Source organism: Thermobia domestica, chromosome 5 (genome assembly GCF_964235325.1).
Source record: "Thermobia domestica chromosome 5, izTheDome1.hap1.1, whole genome shotgun sequence".
NCBI lineage: Eukaryota > Metazoa > Arthropoda > Insecta > Zygentoma > Lepismatidae > Thermobia > Thermobia domestica.
In genome coordinates, this window is record NC_137458.1 from 72,794,021 (window position 1) to 72,809,722 (window position 15,702).

At 37.5% G+C, this 15,702-nt stretch overlaps 1 protein-coding gene across 2 annotated transcripts in view; it reads right to left on the minus strand.

Annotated features, from left to right (window-relative positions):
• The window catches only part of Reph (Regulator of eph expression), a 158,813-nt gene that overhangs the window by 116,310 nt on the left and 26,801 nt on the right, over window positions 1–15,702 (minus strand). For both annotated transcript variants that reach the window (XM_081758753.1, XM_081758754.1), the window contains exon 3: window positions 12,144–12,721. In XM_081758753.1, coding sequence (XP_081614879.1) covers window positions 12,144–12,721 — 578 coding nt within the window. The remainder of the gene's footprint in view (window positions 1–12,143; window positions 12,722–15,702) is intronic.

Sequence of the window (15,702 nt, forward strand, 5' to 3'; positions counted from 1 at the left end):
CGCGGGACGGGAAGGAATGCTACTAACTCAAAGGATTAATTTTCAGTCACTTTCAAACGGAAGCAACGTTTCGAAACTGATGTATGCTCAAAATTGCATCATTGTAAAGCTTCAATAATATAGTTTAAAACTGTACAATATTAACAAAAAAATAAAGTCTTGAAAATGAGACATACCAATCGACATATATCATTGAGTTGAACAAACCTAATAAGTATTTTGCCATTATTGACAGGTCACTGCAACTCAAAACCTTCCATGATCCAGTCTTCAGCTAACCTCTTCGTCTTCATGTACGATTTTTCTGTTTTGAAACCGTTCATCAATTGTAGCCTTCTTTGCTCCCCTTCCTCTTTCATCCCATCATAATTTCCCTAGCACATCTCATACAGTTCCTTCCCAACCAATTTTTTCTTCTTTTCAATTACATCTAAAACTGTTCTTTTCTCCCCCACCATTTGTAATACCCTCTCATCCGCTTTCTGCTCGACCCAATTAATTTTCTCCATTCTCCTCCATACCCACATTTCGGAAGCTTCCAGTCTTTTTACATCGCTTGTGCATAATGTCCGTGCTTCTACCCTATACAGTGCGATCCTCTCACACGAAGCACTGAGGTTTCTCAACTTTTTATTCAAGGACCCACAAAAGACTTTCCTTCATTCTAAATACTTCTTTCCAAAATGATATAGATAAGTATAAACCCTCACGCGGGTTTCGATTTTTCTTTTATAACTTAAAAAAAAAAAAATCCTGTACAATAACCACTCCATCCATTATGACGAAAACTGACACTAAAGTATATGTTTTTCAGTACGACACTAGCAAATCTATGAATTAGGTTATTGATACGGAGGAGACGGGGGGGAGGGTAAAATGAGGCCCAGCAGGACACAGAGGTCTGAAGTTGCAATAATTCAAAATGAGAATGACACCCTCCTCCCCCCGCACACACACACACACACACACACACACACACACACACACACACACAGAAATATGATTTATCTGACAACAGTAACATAGGATACGTACTCCCTAGGACCCGCACGTAACCTTTCAGATTGGTTTAAGAGAATGTGATTGAAAATATCTTACATTATATATGTACAGTGTGTCATTTGCGAATCCATACAGGACTTCGTTACACGTATTTTGTGTAACATAGTTATCCAAATTCACTTTCAACGACGAACTGAGGGGTATGAAAATACGATTGCATGTTACAAACTTTAGGTACAATAAATAGGCAGAACTACTATAGGCAGCATAGGTGAAACACAACTAAATCAATTTTAAAGCCCCTGTTTTTATAACTAGTTTTCGGAATTGAAGTTTTAGCTCTTCTTTCTCTAATGCGAATTTCTTATTTTAGAACTAAATGTAAATCTTGAACTAATTAACAAAACTAAATCCTTTTTAAAATATATTTTAAATAACTTCTGAAAACACAATGCGAATTTTATTTACTAAGAATAAATCCGAGGAACAGTTACCCGAATAAAGATAAGAAGCCTTGTTCCCGCCCTCTTGTATCAGCTCTTCGCGTCTCGAAACAATTTTGTTTTGGGTGTAAGTATTTATGGTAGGTCATCATTTAGATGGCTGTGCGTTTGTTCAACAATCAAGAATTCATATGTTGAGTACCAGGGAAAAGAAAGAAAGAACGAAGGAACGAAAAAGAGAGAAAGAAAGAAATAGGTGAATGGATGGTGAAATACTCAAACGTGAAACGCGAAAAAAATCATACTGCATATACCGGATAGAGAGAGGTTTGTTTCAAAATTGTTTTTTCGAAAGAATCTCCTAGTTTATTTACACTACTTGTATTATATGTACACTCATGTCCAAAATTATTGTCGCATGTCTATGAACATGCTGTACTAATATAATTTGATAATGAATTCGTCCGGTATTTCTTATAATTTTAATATGTGTATAATCGGCAAAGACATGTATGTGGCAGATTTCATGTCAAAAGAGGGCTAAATAAGAACAATAAAACGAAAACAAAACTTTCTTGTTCATTTAGCAACATTTTGTTTTATTCATTCTAATTTTCGTATTTATAATTCTTTCCCTATGAAATTTACCACAAATATACATTTTCCGATTATACACATAGTATCAGTATTTAAAAGTACCCTGCAAAATCATTATCAAATTACATTCCTACAAGAAGACAGTTATAGATATGTGACAATCATTTTGGACATGAGTACATATGAACGGTGGTATGTTTGCCACGATTTTGTCACAGTATTTACATTCCGATCTTATATTTCATTATTATGAAAATTCACCCACACCTGGAGTTAAAGGAAGGGTTGCCAGGCACCTGTTTTTGATCCTTTGGAACAAGTGGTAAATGTTTTCGCCTTTGGGACGAGAGAGTTCTTATTAGACTCGCTGCTGAAAGAGAACATTAAGCTCCACACAGAATATAAAATATCATTAATATCACAAAAGCTTAATAAATTGATATAATTGCATTTTCTCTATTAACAGAGTTTTAATATCATCTCCTGTTATATAATGTTCTGTTTTCCATTATGCTACGCGACTAAAGAACTCGGTTTTACATACTTAAAAAAAAAAAAAATGAAATGGAATATTTCAATATTACGTCCCATGCTTATGCCGTGTAAGATAAAGGATATGGTAATGATGAGAGTGAATGAAAAGTAATGTAATGAAGAAAGTGGGAGGAAACAGAAGAATTCTGAGAAAACTCACGCACACTGTCCACCACAAAACCCACTTCTCGTCAAGAAATTCTGAGTGCCTTGTTAAGTTCAGGAAACAAATATAACTTCAATTTATAAATTCCATTGTGAAGATACGAGAAAGTAGCTGCACACAGACTGACTTATAAACTTGTTTATCTTACACTTAGACAAAATTGTAACAAAAGTTATCAGAATTGGTTGAAATTAATTTCTTGATTGCGCCACTGTCATCCAAAGTGTTTACTTTGAGAATTGCTTGAAAAGTTAAGCAAATATTTCTAATTCATGCACACTGAGAATCCACCTGAGATATGATCTTGTGTACGATTACATCATAAACCCAATATTTTATTTTTTTTTTCTTTTCTTTCTTCTGGGAGTAGATCAGTATCAAATGAGTTATCTTTCGATTGCAGGATTCAACTTCTTACACTTATATTGTTTAAAACTTATCTTCAAACGTCCGACAGAATTGATGGTTCTAACTTAGAGAAAAGTAATCTACCGTTTACTTCTGCCATAGGTTTTATCGTCTCAAATCGTACACAGGGCTCCCTTGTGGCTATGTGGATAGCGTACGCGCCTTTGGTGTGGGAGACCCGGGTTCGATTACCGGCGGAAACTCATGTGGATCGGAAACCATGTTAAGCTGTAGACCCAGGCCTCAGTCTGCTGATGAATGGGATGCTTAACTCAAATTCACTCCAATTTGTGCACATTCCACCTTGTTTCAGAAAGGTTATGGAGGGATTCCCTACCCTAGTATTTTAATAATATATGTTATTGATTTGATTTTAGTTTTACCGTCCCGTTCAGCATCGAGGCTATACGAGACATGGAACTACAGTTTTAACGTGGAATCCAAACCACATGAGCTCCCGCCGAAACCGAAAAAATGAAATGAAATCGGAGTTTTACGTCCCACGGTTATGCCGGTTAGGCTAAAGGAGACTGTGATGATGAGTAATGAATGAAATGGTGGAATGAAGAAAGTGGGAGGAAACGGGAGAAGCCCGAGAAAACCCACGCACACGGTGTTTGTACACCACAAAGTTCACTTGGCCCGGGCTGGGATCGAACCCGGGACCCCTAGCACCAGAGGTGAACGCTCTACTACTGAGCCACCGCGGCCCCCGCCGAAACCGAACCCGTGTCTCCCACGCCAAAGGCGCGTACGCTAACCGCTTAGCCACTAGGGAGCTTTGTGTGGACTTGAAAATAGCCAAGTAACAATACAAAACTCACTAAATTTTTATATTACCAATAGACTAAATTTCCCTCCTCTCACAAAAGGCGTTTAAAAGATCGCTAAATCTATATGTTTAAATCTAATTTTGTTTAATTTGATCTCTAGAAAGGTCATGAAATATTTATAAAGGGAAAAAAAATCCATACCTTCAGGAAGGTCGGGTCCCCATTTGCCGGAATTGCTACCCATCTTATGAGTAATCCTGATGATATACCTAGATTTAATGTTGGTTGAGTTGAGTTGATTGTAGTTTAGCGTCCCTTTCAGCAGCGAGGCTATATGAGACGTGGACCTACTGATTAACGTGGAATCCGAACCACATGAGCTCCCGCCGGGAATCGAACCCGGGTCTCCCACGCCAAAGGCGCGTACTATATTTAATGTTGGCTACACAGCCGAACACAAACTAAATGTACGCCACATAAAATTTGGAAATGCATTTGGAGAGTTTCTAAGCAAACAAATTATTATATCGGGTGCTTGAACTCACCTTGAATAAATTTAACAGTGACTTAACAGCCGATAGCGCAGTAACCCAATAACGTGCTTGGGACAGTTTGTATTGTATGTATTGTATTCTCTTTATAAATATAATAGATTTTATTGTTATAATATGGTCATCTGGCAACCCTTAGCTTATGAGTCGATTTTGTATAAATCTTCACGATTGTGATATAAGATAAGCCAGAGAGAACAATACCGCGGCAAACAACACCAAAATCGAGTCGTGGCAAACCACATGTAATATCCATATGAACATGTTTATTTAAAAATACAACGATATATATATAGAGTATGAGACCAAGCAGAGAGAGCTAAGCAGTGTTAGTAAGTTATTTTGTCCACTATCCTGCGATAGGTTACGGGTTCGATTTTATGTAACAGAATACTGAACAAACCTTGAATCAAGATCTACCAGCAGTTACGCGAAACAACGTATTCTTAAGATTTTCAGATTTGTTTTACATGGAAACACTTAAAAGTCTGTATCACAACAACCAGCTGACATAGAAACATGCGGTTTGCACGTATGTGTTCATAATTAATTTTCCTATTTGCTGAAGATAGCAATTAATATAGTACTACAATATTTCTAGGTAGCGCGTCTGGTATTGATAACATTCACAGTGGTGCGAAAAGTCAGTGTTTACACCAGCGTTTCCCAACCTTTTTTATCTTGCGGCACACTACTGGTGTAATATGGATTCTCGCGGCACACTTAGAGATATTAGTATTTGTAAATATAAAAAACAGTGGTATTTTTTACTTTGATTAGGTAGTTAGAGGTAGGGTTAGGTGGCAGAGCAGCCATGGCTGAACCTCGCCCGCTTCAATAAAGACATTTTTCATTTTTTTCATTGGTTACTGATCTCCTTTGCACAGAGAAGAAAGCTCGATCACTGTTTTTTTTCCCGTGGTAAATCACTATACTTATTTTCCATTCTAATTAAAAAAAAACATAAAACAATTGCAATGAAATATTGGAATCACGGTTTTTAAAAATACGCTTTCTTTTTCGAAAACTTTATCCAAACTTTTACTAAGAAGGAAGATCATAGAATAACGAACGAACAAATAAATCTCTTTTACTTTTAAAACACAGATGTAGGTAATTTGTCGAAAGGATTGAATGATATTTTAAGTTTTAAAGTTACGAAATAGTCTGCAACAATAAAGAAGAATAATGGTCATAACAATAACAAATACTTTTTTCAACATTAAAAATGTACAAAAAGTAACACGGTATGAAACTTACAATTGTAAATTCATAGTAGAGGTTCATAGTAATGTGCAATACAAATATACATTTTCCCCTACGATTTGCGATTTGATTGTTATAGAATTAATAATTTTGTTTCGATTTCCTCGCGGCACACCAGCGGCCCATTCACGGCACACCAGTGTGCCGCGGCACACCGGTTGGGAAACGCTGGTTTACACTATCGCCTGCCATAAACTGACAACAGCGCGTAACAGAGATTAGAGAAAGCAGATAGCCCGCTCAAGGCCATGCAACTTACTTGAAATGCGCTTATGGTGGTATGCAAATGCATTTCAACATGCTTTTTGTCATAATACTGTGGATTCTCGTAAAACTACATTTATTTTTGCACTGGAACTATTTGAGTCCCCCCTCCCAAATCGTGTATCATTCGCCCACTCGAATGATATCACTTCTGCACAGGAACTTAACGACCACCCCTTTCTTTCTCGAAGATCCTGTGTTATGCAAGTATGGGACTTCTACAGGGTGTTTCAAAATAACGCCAACAACATTTGGGAGGTGATTCCTGACACCAAGATGACAAAAAGTGTAGACTAGTCTGGGTGCACAAATGCCTCCTTTCGGAGTTATAGGCTTCCGAACACATGAAAAATGAACTTTAAGGTCCATAGCTCCAAAACTATGGGACCCACAGCAGTCGGGTCAAGACTTCACATACGAACTAGTATGTGCCCTATCCAAATATCCGTGTTTCAGAATTCTCCGGTTCTTTCGCAACATATTTTATAAAGGTAGTTGGTGAGTACTTCAAATTATATGCCCGTATCCAAACTCTCTCTATAAAAATTGTTGCGGATGTACCTTAAGATTCTGAAACCTGTATACATGGATAGCGCAAATATTAATTTCTAAGTGAAGTCTTGTCCCACCTGCGGTGTTTTAGAGCTGAAAACTATGGTAAAGTTCATTTTATTATGTTTTTGGCAGCCTATAACTCCAAAAGGCAGCATTTGTGCACCCAGGTTGGTCAATACTTTTTGTCTTATCTTGGTGTCAGGAATCACCTCTCAAACGGTGTCTGTGTTGTTTTGAAACACCCTGTTTAAGTTGACTGATATGTAGTTGAACAGAACATGATTGAGGGCAAATTCTCTGCGTACATTTAGTGAAAATCGATAGAAACGAATTTTTGATGGTGAAAAAAAGTCTTTCCTTCCCAATAACATCTTTTATTGTGCTGGAACAATTTATTTGATTTTATATAGCATCTACTGTTCGTTTTCTCCCAACAGTGACAAGTATAGTAACTTCATACCATATTAATAGGCATCTACTTTCCATGGTGAAAATATATATCCAAATATTAGGATGGAAACAAAAATTAATTACCTATTCCAAACAAAATTAACAACTGTATGAGCAAAATGACTTAATTTCATTGCAGCCTAACATTGTTTCCAGCCTTAAGGGTATTCACTACAGCGGAATTAAACTACCGCTAATTTTAGAGTTTTTTTTTTTCTGTAATATCTTCAAAACAAATAAAAATAATCGAAAAGCAGAAACATAGTGAACTAGATAATACGATTTTGCATGTGATACCGTTATCACAACTCATCTACCTGCTTTCGATTTGCAACTGTAGAAAGATTTAGCACTTTTTTGCAGTTTCTGTAAATAGCGGGATACCAAAAGCGGATAGGTGAATTGTGAAGGTATAACATGCAAAATCTTATTGTGTAGTTCACCACGTTTCTGCTTTTCGAATATTTTTACTTGTTTTGAAGACATTACAGAAAAACTCTACAATTAGCGGTAGTTTGATTTCGCTGTAGTGAAGACCCTTAAATTCTACCAAGTGAGGGTATCAACTCTTAGCTCTTATCATATACACACATTTGTTCTGTGTTTACTATAAAACTTTTTTTTTTCCACCGATCTATAAACTATATTCCTACATTTTGTCATCACATGAACTGTTCTGTTTTATCACCGCGTGTCTCTAAGACCATGAAACTGGCATGCTTACTTATTCATCACCGACTCGAGAATCGCATTAGAAACTGGTACTAAAATACGAGAATTGCCTTGTGCTGAAAACCTGGTGTTACTTTGCAATATTTATTCACTGTCAAACAATAGCTTTGGAAAGTGCAACGAACACCACTTTCTAGCTTGCAAGTTTTCCTAATCCGTGGTTTCCGGATCAACACGATGAATTCAGAGCTTATCTTCATGTAAGATGAAGTTGTTATATAAAATAAGATGTTTAATATTCGCAAATATATTTGTAAGCAAAACAGCGTGCATGGTGGCTCAGCGGCAGGCCGGTAGCCAGCCCAAAAAAGTAGGGGGCCGGTAGAAATAAGGGGGGGGGGGCGATCCAACGATATTATAGTTCATCACTATATCATGGTTCATTTGCAGGCCTATCGTGAAAATTTTAGGGGGGCAGTGGAAATTTAGGGGAGCCGGGCCCCTACACCCCCCTTGGATACGGGCCTGTTCAGCGACAGAGGGCTTACTTCTGGTGCGAAGGGTGCCTAATTCAATAGTAAGTCACGAGAGAATGGCGAGCTACATCGTGCCCATAGGTTTTTTAGGTATATTCATACCTTCTTCAACGTACTTATTCCAAAAATTAGAATTTTTTTTTCTTTTCTTCCTCTAATGCGAATATTCTTACCTTAAAAAAAATAAATAAAATAAATCCTGGAACCACTTAAACAATCCTTTTCTAAATACATTTTCTGTAGCTTAAGAAAACACAATGAGAAATCAATATCTTCGTATGACAAAGATTTCAGTTTCACTTTTCGTCAGCAAAGAACGTTTTCAATATAAAAATGCAAGCACACAGTGATGGCGTATTACATGTAGATTCAAGAAGTATTGTACTTTATAAGAACAATTTTGTACTAATAAATATAAACTAGTCAAGCAACTTACAAGTCGGTCTTATTTGAGAGAGAAAGACTGTACTGTTACGGAGGTTTGATTTATTTGAGTTTTCAGTACAAAGATGAGACCATTTAAAATAGGGATCCAATCCAGTACTCGGTTCATATCCGACATACTCCCCACCCCCTCGCCGCAGGAAATCGAACCCAGGACCATGCTCTCAGAAAGCAGGACTTCAGTCATCATGCCACAAGAAAGCACTCACATGGATGTCTGCACATACTTCGAGAAATACAAGGGGGACACAGATTACTTTTACACAATTAGAAATGTAATCGATATCAAAGTTCTGCTATGCCACTTAATTTACACCGTGGCCTCCATAGGAATGGAAAATAAGCGTTCTCACCAATCGATTCTTCGGAAGCATATCGATATCTTGATACAGCATTCGTTGACCCTCCTAGAGCTCTTCCTCAATTCAAATATTTCCATTTTAATATCAGAAAAGGAAAAAAAAAATAAACTTATAACCGTCTGACTTAGAAAAGTCACCACGACACTAAGTTCGGATTTATAGGAGTTAACCATCCGTTCTCTAATCCTTTCTAAAGAAATTGAGACACTGTTAAACAGCGTACTATACTTAAAAACGTGGATCGACTTTACAACAGCTGTTCAATTTCGAGGCTCTCCAAAATCAACTTTTCACAGTGACCTTTAAATGATTCTTTCCAAAATCGAGAACTTCCTAGTGTTCCCACTCTCAACAACTATATTTTCATCCCATTTTCATGTTAAATGTTGGACACAATCATTATGGCTTCCCCCTTCTTGAAATTAGCTTCTTAATTAGCCCCTTAAATGACCTTTTCGAAAGCTGAAAAGTGCCTTCTCACACATGTACAACGACAAATTCAACCATTTTATAGACATTTAGTAAAAAGAGATGAATCTGGTTTGGTTTGAGTTTTACATCACACGATTATGTCCTTAAGGCCAAAATGGACGATAATTAAACGAAAAGTATGAAAATACTAGTGAAGTGAGAATGTGAAAGGAAACTAACCCCGAGAACGATACCACAAACTCTCATGGTCTGGAACCAGGGACTCTTCACACCATAGATGAGTGCTTTTGCACTGAGTCAATACACTCCCTTTATGGATATCTTACGCAAAAGAATTGTATCAAAGTAAATTATGCAATTTTTATATACTTCTCTCCCATTTGTACTGTCGGCAAGTTCCGTAGAATTCTAACTGGATGATAGGCTGCATTATAAACAACTATAGATTTCAATGAGAACATTACATAAGAGTAACGAACCCGACCAATACTTTTGAGTTGGAACAAAAATATACACATTATTCCTTTCGGAATAAGAATTAGATTTCCGGAGTTTCTGGATCTATTACAATGTTAGCTTGTCTGTACGAGGGATCGCATCTCTTGGCGATCACACCGCCCAGGGAACTGGGGACGAAGAAAGGGATGAGGAAGTATGGAGACGAACTGGAAGCACTGTTAGGACTATTCTGCAATTTGCCTGGTATGAATGAAAAAAAAAATCTTCACTGAAGAAGGCTAGCAGGAAAACTGTTACACCTTTCAGACCGAGTGTTTCCAATGGGACTCGAACCCGAAACCACTCGCACCAAAGGCGAGAGCGTTAGCGACTACACTACGCGGTCACCATCACACTCTCAGGTTTTACATTAGGTCTAGTATAAATACTATGATAATACAAATTTCAATTTTGCCACCGGAATGTTCTTTCCACTCTAGTCAAGCATATGCAATACAAATGTTCATATGCATAAACTGGATTAAGAACTTTATCATTATTATTTTTCAAGTACTTTTTGCTGAAGTGGACCCCGTGCAGGCAGGCTGGGTGCTCCAGCTGCGTGGTTCGGCTGCTTTATCGACCTCACCTCACCTGTGCAGTCTGTTGTGGGCGTGTAATCAGGTTTCCAGCATCAAACAAGATTAGCACCACAGTCCTTCCATCATCGTGTGCAATGAAATACAGCAGGACGAATGCTGTATCACTTCGTAATTCGCAAGTTTTTTACTATCTGAATTGTCACGAGTGGAGAAACGGGAGAACTGAATTGTCTATGGTAACCATTTATTTCAGGAAATAGTGAATCTTAATGATTTTTTTTTTTTAGGTACTCGAAAAATAATTTTTGTTGCAATTAAATTGTTCAATGTAAACAAATGAACCAACTTTCTAATCTATAGATTATTATAATATTCCGTTTCAGAACTATTAATATTCTATGTAAAGTTTAGACTAAGTATCCGAATGGACGGCGTCCTGACTAAATACCCACAAACACCAACTCTTTGCCAAAGCATCTGAAGAAATCATCGCAGCTAACGGCTAACAAACCACGTACTGAAAAGTTACTTTTCTTTCAAAGCCAAATACTGTTTTTTTTCTTTCTTTTTCTTTTTTAATCCTAACCTAATACATTCAGTTTTACTGTAATGGTTATATTTAATTTCATAATACAATGTGTATATATATTCAACAGTTCTGTTCGCACGCAAATAAAACATACTATTTCTCTCTAACTACTGGCATAACCTGTATGTTCTTGGTATACTGACAGACTTACATTGCGGACAATTGATATATATATATATATATATATATATATATATATATATATATATATATATATATATATATATATATATATATATATATATATATATATATATATATAATCTTCAGCCATGTTCTGAGGATGGCCTTCAAATCATCTATGCCGCTGAGTACACACGGATCAGACTAATAGAATATTTATTAACTGTTATCCAATTTTGGAACCTATTTAAACGTCAAATACTCTCTTCCAGAGAGTCTAATGTAAGTAATGCGAATTCCCTGTTCCTTAAGCAGTGTTGTCAGCTGATGGGAAATTTCTCGTAGAAATGGGAAATTCTAGAAACACTTGAATGTTGGAATTTTGATTGAAAATATGCTGAAAACTAGAATTTTTGACATTCTCAACTCAAGTTCACTCATTCATCTGAATGCTGACGGACTTCGCGTCCATATAAACAGTCATAAAGAAAGACTGGAATGAAAGTCAGAAAAGACATTAAGACAGAAGAAAGGACTGGACCAATGAATTTTTGTTTGAAGGTAAACAGCAGATTATTTGGCGTGGATTTGATTGTAGTTTCTGAAACACTGACATAGTCGTCTGGAGTTTGTCTTGGAACGCCCATAGATATTGCTGTTATGTTCCAACGGCTAGAACATATTTTGGTTGAAGGGAAATTTTACGTCTAGCAGGGAGATTTCCTGGGTTGGGATGGGAAATTTTAAGTTATAAAAACGACAAAATTGTCCTTAAGAGATGTACCCTGATAACCATTGCAATTTGCCATCAATAAACATGTTCGTTTCTTTATACACACTCCATTCTGTTGCATAACAGAGGTGCCGATATAACATAGCATCCGGGCCACATGCATACATAAAAATTTAAATCGATAAACAAAAGTATTCACTTACCTGTTGCATTTTTTCGAAATCTAAACATGGCCTCTGAATATGATGTGGCCGGGGTGTATGGCGGTGCTTCTTCCTGGGCGACACTTCCAAGGACTGTCCCTGTTGCGGAGAACACGGTCTCAGACTCCTAGACGTTCCCCAGTGGAACAATTTAGGGGGCGGCGACTGGGACCTGCCGGGTTTATGGGCATCTAACGGAGGCGAAGTACGGAACTCTACAGGCGTGGATATATCCGCAAGGAGACCTTGGACCTCCTCGTCCGAGCTGCCCGAGCTCTCCGCGGCCAACCGTTTTACTTCGGACCATTTCCGCTTCTCAGGATACGAGTCGCGGCACACTGACACGTCTTTTGGGTGACTGTTTATCACCTCGAGCTCTTCCTCCGAACTATGGTGGTCATAGTTGTGGTCGCTGTCACTAGGCAGTGCAGAGTCAATGAAATAGGGTTCCAAAGGACTAGCTGAGCTGGAACCCGGAGCGACGGTACTTGAACATCCCACCACGCTGGGGGTATCAGGACTGACAGATGTGGTCGATCGGTCAGCGTGGCTGCTACAGTCGGCTTCACTTTCCATATCTAAAGAAAGAGAAAAAAAAATCTATTACAATTCATGTACAAGTGCAATGAACACTACTGACATTAAATTACCTTCCCTATAAAGCACTGCATACACATCTGGTACAGACTATTATTATTATTATTCAGTAGAAGTAATAGTAGGAAGTCTTCGATTATTCGTAGTTTTGCTTTAGCCTTGGAGAACTTGCAGTTAAAAACTGCAAGTCCCTTTGAGAACCTATGTACTCAGAACTGAAATTACATGGAACATTTTTCTAAACATGACTGTACAAGCTCTCAACTCAAATGTAATCAAACAATATTCTGCAACACCTACTTAAGAAGTCTCTCACGTTGATGTTGGTCAAGAGAACATTCCTGTCGCCCCCTTTACACGCATGTTCATATAATCTTAGACACCAACTTCCCTTTCCAAAGATGTTACTAGGTTTGCATAAAGGATTTCTACAAGATTTGTATTTCCTAACAGATTACACTCTATTCTCGTATCCGTATGTAGAAATGTACGGGAAATTATTCGCTCTTTGGGATCTTTGTATTAAAAAGATCATCTAAATATGCTACACAGTCAATCGAGTATCACACTGTTCAGATTCGGAAAGTTATGTATCTTAATATAACAAAATAACTACCACAAACAGTGTTTCGCATGTTTTCTACAGTTCTTCAGGTTACATGTATCGCGAGCTCAATACTCTATGTGTTACATCTCTACATCCAATCCACAATCTATCCCTTCACAGCAGCCTCATAACTCAGCTAACACAGGACAGGATGCTAACCAGCTTACTCCCGCTTCACTGGCTCGGCCTACCTGTACTAGGCAGGACCTAGCCAGCCCAAAAATGTAGGAGGGCCTGTAGAAGTTTGAGGGGGGCTGATCCAACCATATTATAGTTCATTTGCAAGCCTATCGTAAAAAATTTAGGAGGCCGGTAAAAATTTAGGGGCCCGCCCCTAGACCCTTCCCCCGATACGGGCCTGCTACTAGGTAAATTGAGTTAAACTTGCCATCTACATAAAAGTTACTTGGTCTCATTGGAAATCTCGTGTAGTTTAAGAAAGTTATGGTTAATATGCGTTTGTAAGACGGTTGAATTCACTTTCTCTGATTAATTTAAACCCCAAACAGTAGTCTAATTTCAAACATACTACATTTAATAAAAACAGTAGTTTTACGAAATTTTCACGGGACATTTAAAAAAAAACTGATAAGGGGATTAAATTTTACTGTTATTCCTGGGCGATTTTATCTCAAAGCAGTGATTATTGAGAACCGTCAAAACAAATGTACGTCATATTACACAAATGGATTTAAAAAATAAGTTATCGTGGCATATTAATGTTTAAATTGAGGTATGGTGAAGTAGATTCACCTCCTCATCCATGACAAACCTAAGCACTGCGTATGACTGAGATACCGCAATTAAAATATGCGCTGTATCATGCCAACATCGGAATAATTTGTACCTAGCATATTACTAGAAAATAGTTTTATCATATTACGTATTTATGTGCAAATTTGCAACATGATTTATATTTTATGCCCGCTTTTTGGCAGATTTCAACCCTGAACAAGTTCCCCCCTGCATACCAAGTCCCATTAAAATCGAATGAATCTTACGGGAGTTATTTAAAAAATAGGAAGGGAAGAATCTCGCTTCAAATTGAGTCTGAAAATGGTCGCGGTGGCCCATTGGTAGAGCGTTCACCTCTGGTGCGTTCGGTCCCTGGTTCGATCCCAGCTCGTGCCCTGAGCTTTGTGGTGAACAAATACCGTGTGTGTTTTCCCACTTCATTCCAACATTATTATCCATCTCATCACCAACATCTCCCTTAACCTCGGTGCATAATCGTGGGACTCATTTTTTTTTGAGTGAAAATTCCAGTTTTTATTTATTTATATTTATTTAATATACAACACAACAGTCTTAACGCCCAATTACAGCGTTGTGTACATACAAGTAAATGTTACATATATACATTTCTTAATTATATCTACAGAAAATTTCTTGTTTCACATACGGTATGTGAACCTGTTTCCTGAAACAGAATACATCCACTTTTACGTCTATCTTATTTTTGAAAGCCAACGATCATAGAATAAGACAACTAAAATTATACGATTTCCAACCCGCTAAAAAGATAACTGCTCTACATTCCCAAACAATTGTAACAGCCCACTTTCTGACCAACAGTGTACAAGATGAGTTGGATGGAAGAAAAATATATAAATAATAGACATTACCCCTTTTCCAATTGTGTAGCACCGTTCAAGTTGCGTACTCACTTCCGCTGGTGCTATGCAGTAGTTCACTGTGAATGCTATCTGATTACTATGGACAGCATGCGTAGCGACAAAGATGGTTGATTATTTTTATTTGTAGTAACCTGCTAATGGGCGTTAATTTCCGTTCCTTTCTGTGTCTGATCGTGTAGTAGTTCTACGGCCTAAAAGGTCACACACGCCCGCAAGTCCCAAACAGGATGGGAGTGGCGGCCGTATTTTTGTGTAGCTTGTCATACAACTACAGTGTGTAAAGTAATCAGCGTAACCAGTCAGCAAACTTGCCGTCGTTGGTTTCCGATACGGCGCTCCATTTTACGAGTCTCCACTCAACCAACACACCTTTTGAAAAAGAATGGTTGGCTACACAAAGATAGGATTTGTTCCATGGAAAGAAGTAACAAAAGATTATGGGCCAATAACGTATAGAACTAGCGTTTGGTGTATGATACTCATTAGTATTTTATATGCTGGGGCATTTTGTCTTCGCGTAATATGTGCATTTACGAGACGTTGAGTCAACTGATACATGTCATTCCCATTTAACTTAACTATTACATATACGTATCGTCTGAAGAAAAAAAAAATGCTATACAAATAATTTGCAATTACCAAATACTATGTACTAATCAATTTCCCGAGACGATATTAAGCGAAACATTTCTTCTAACCTTGAAATTAAGATCGACTT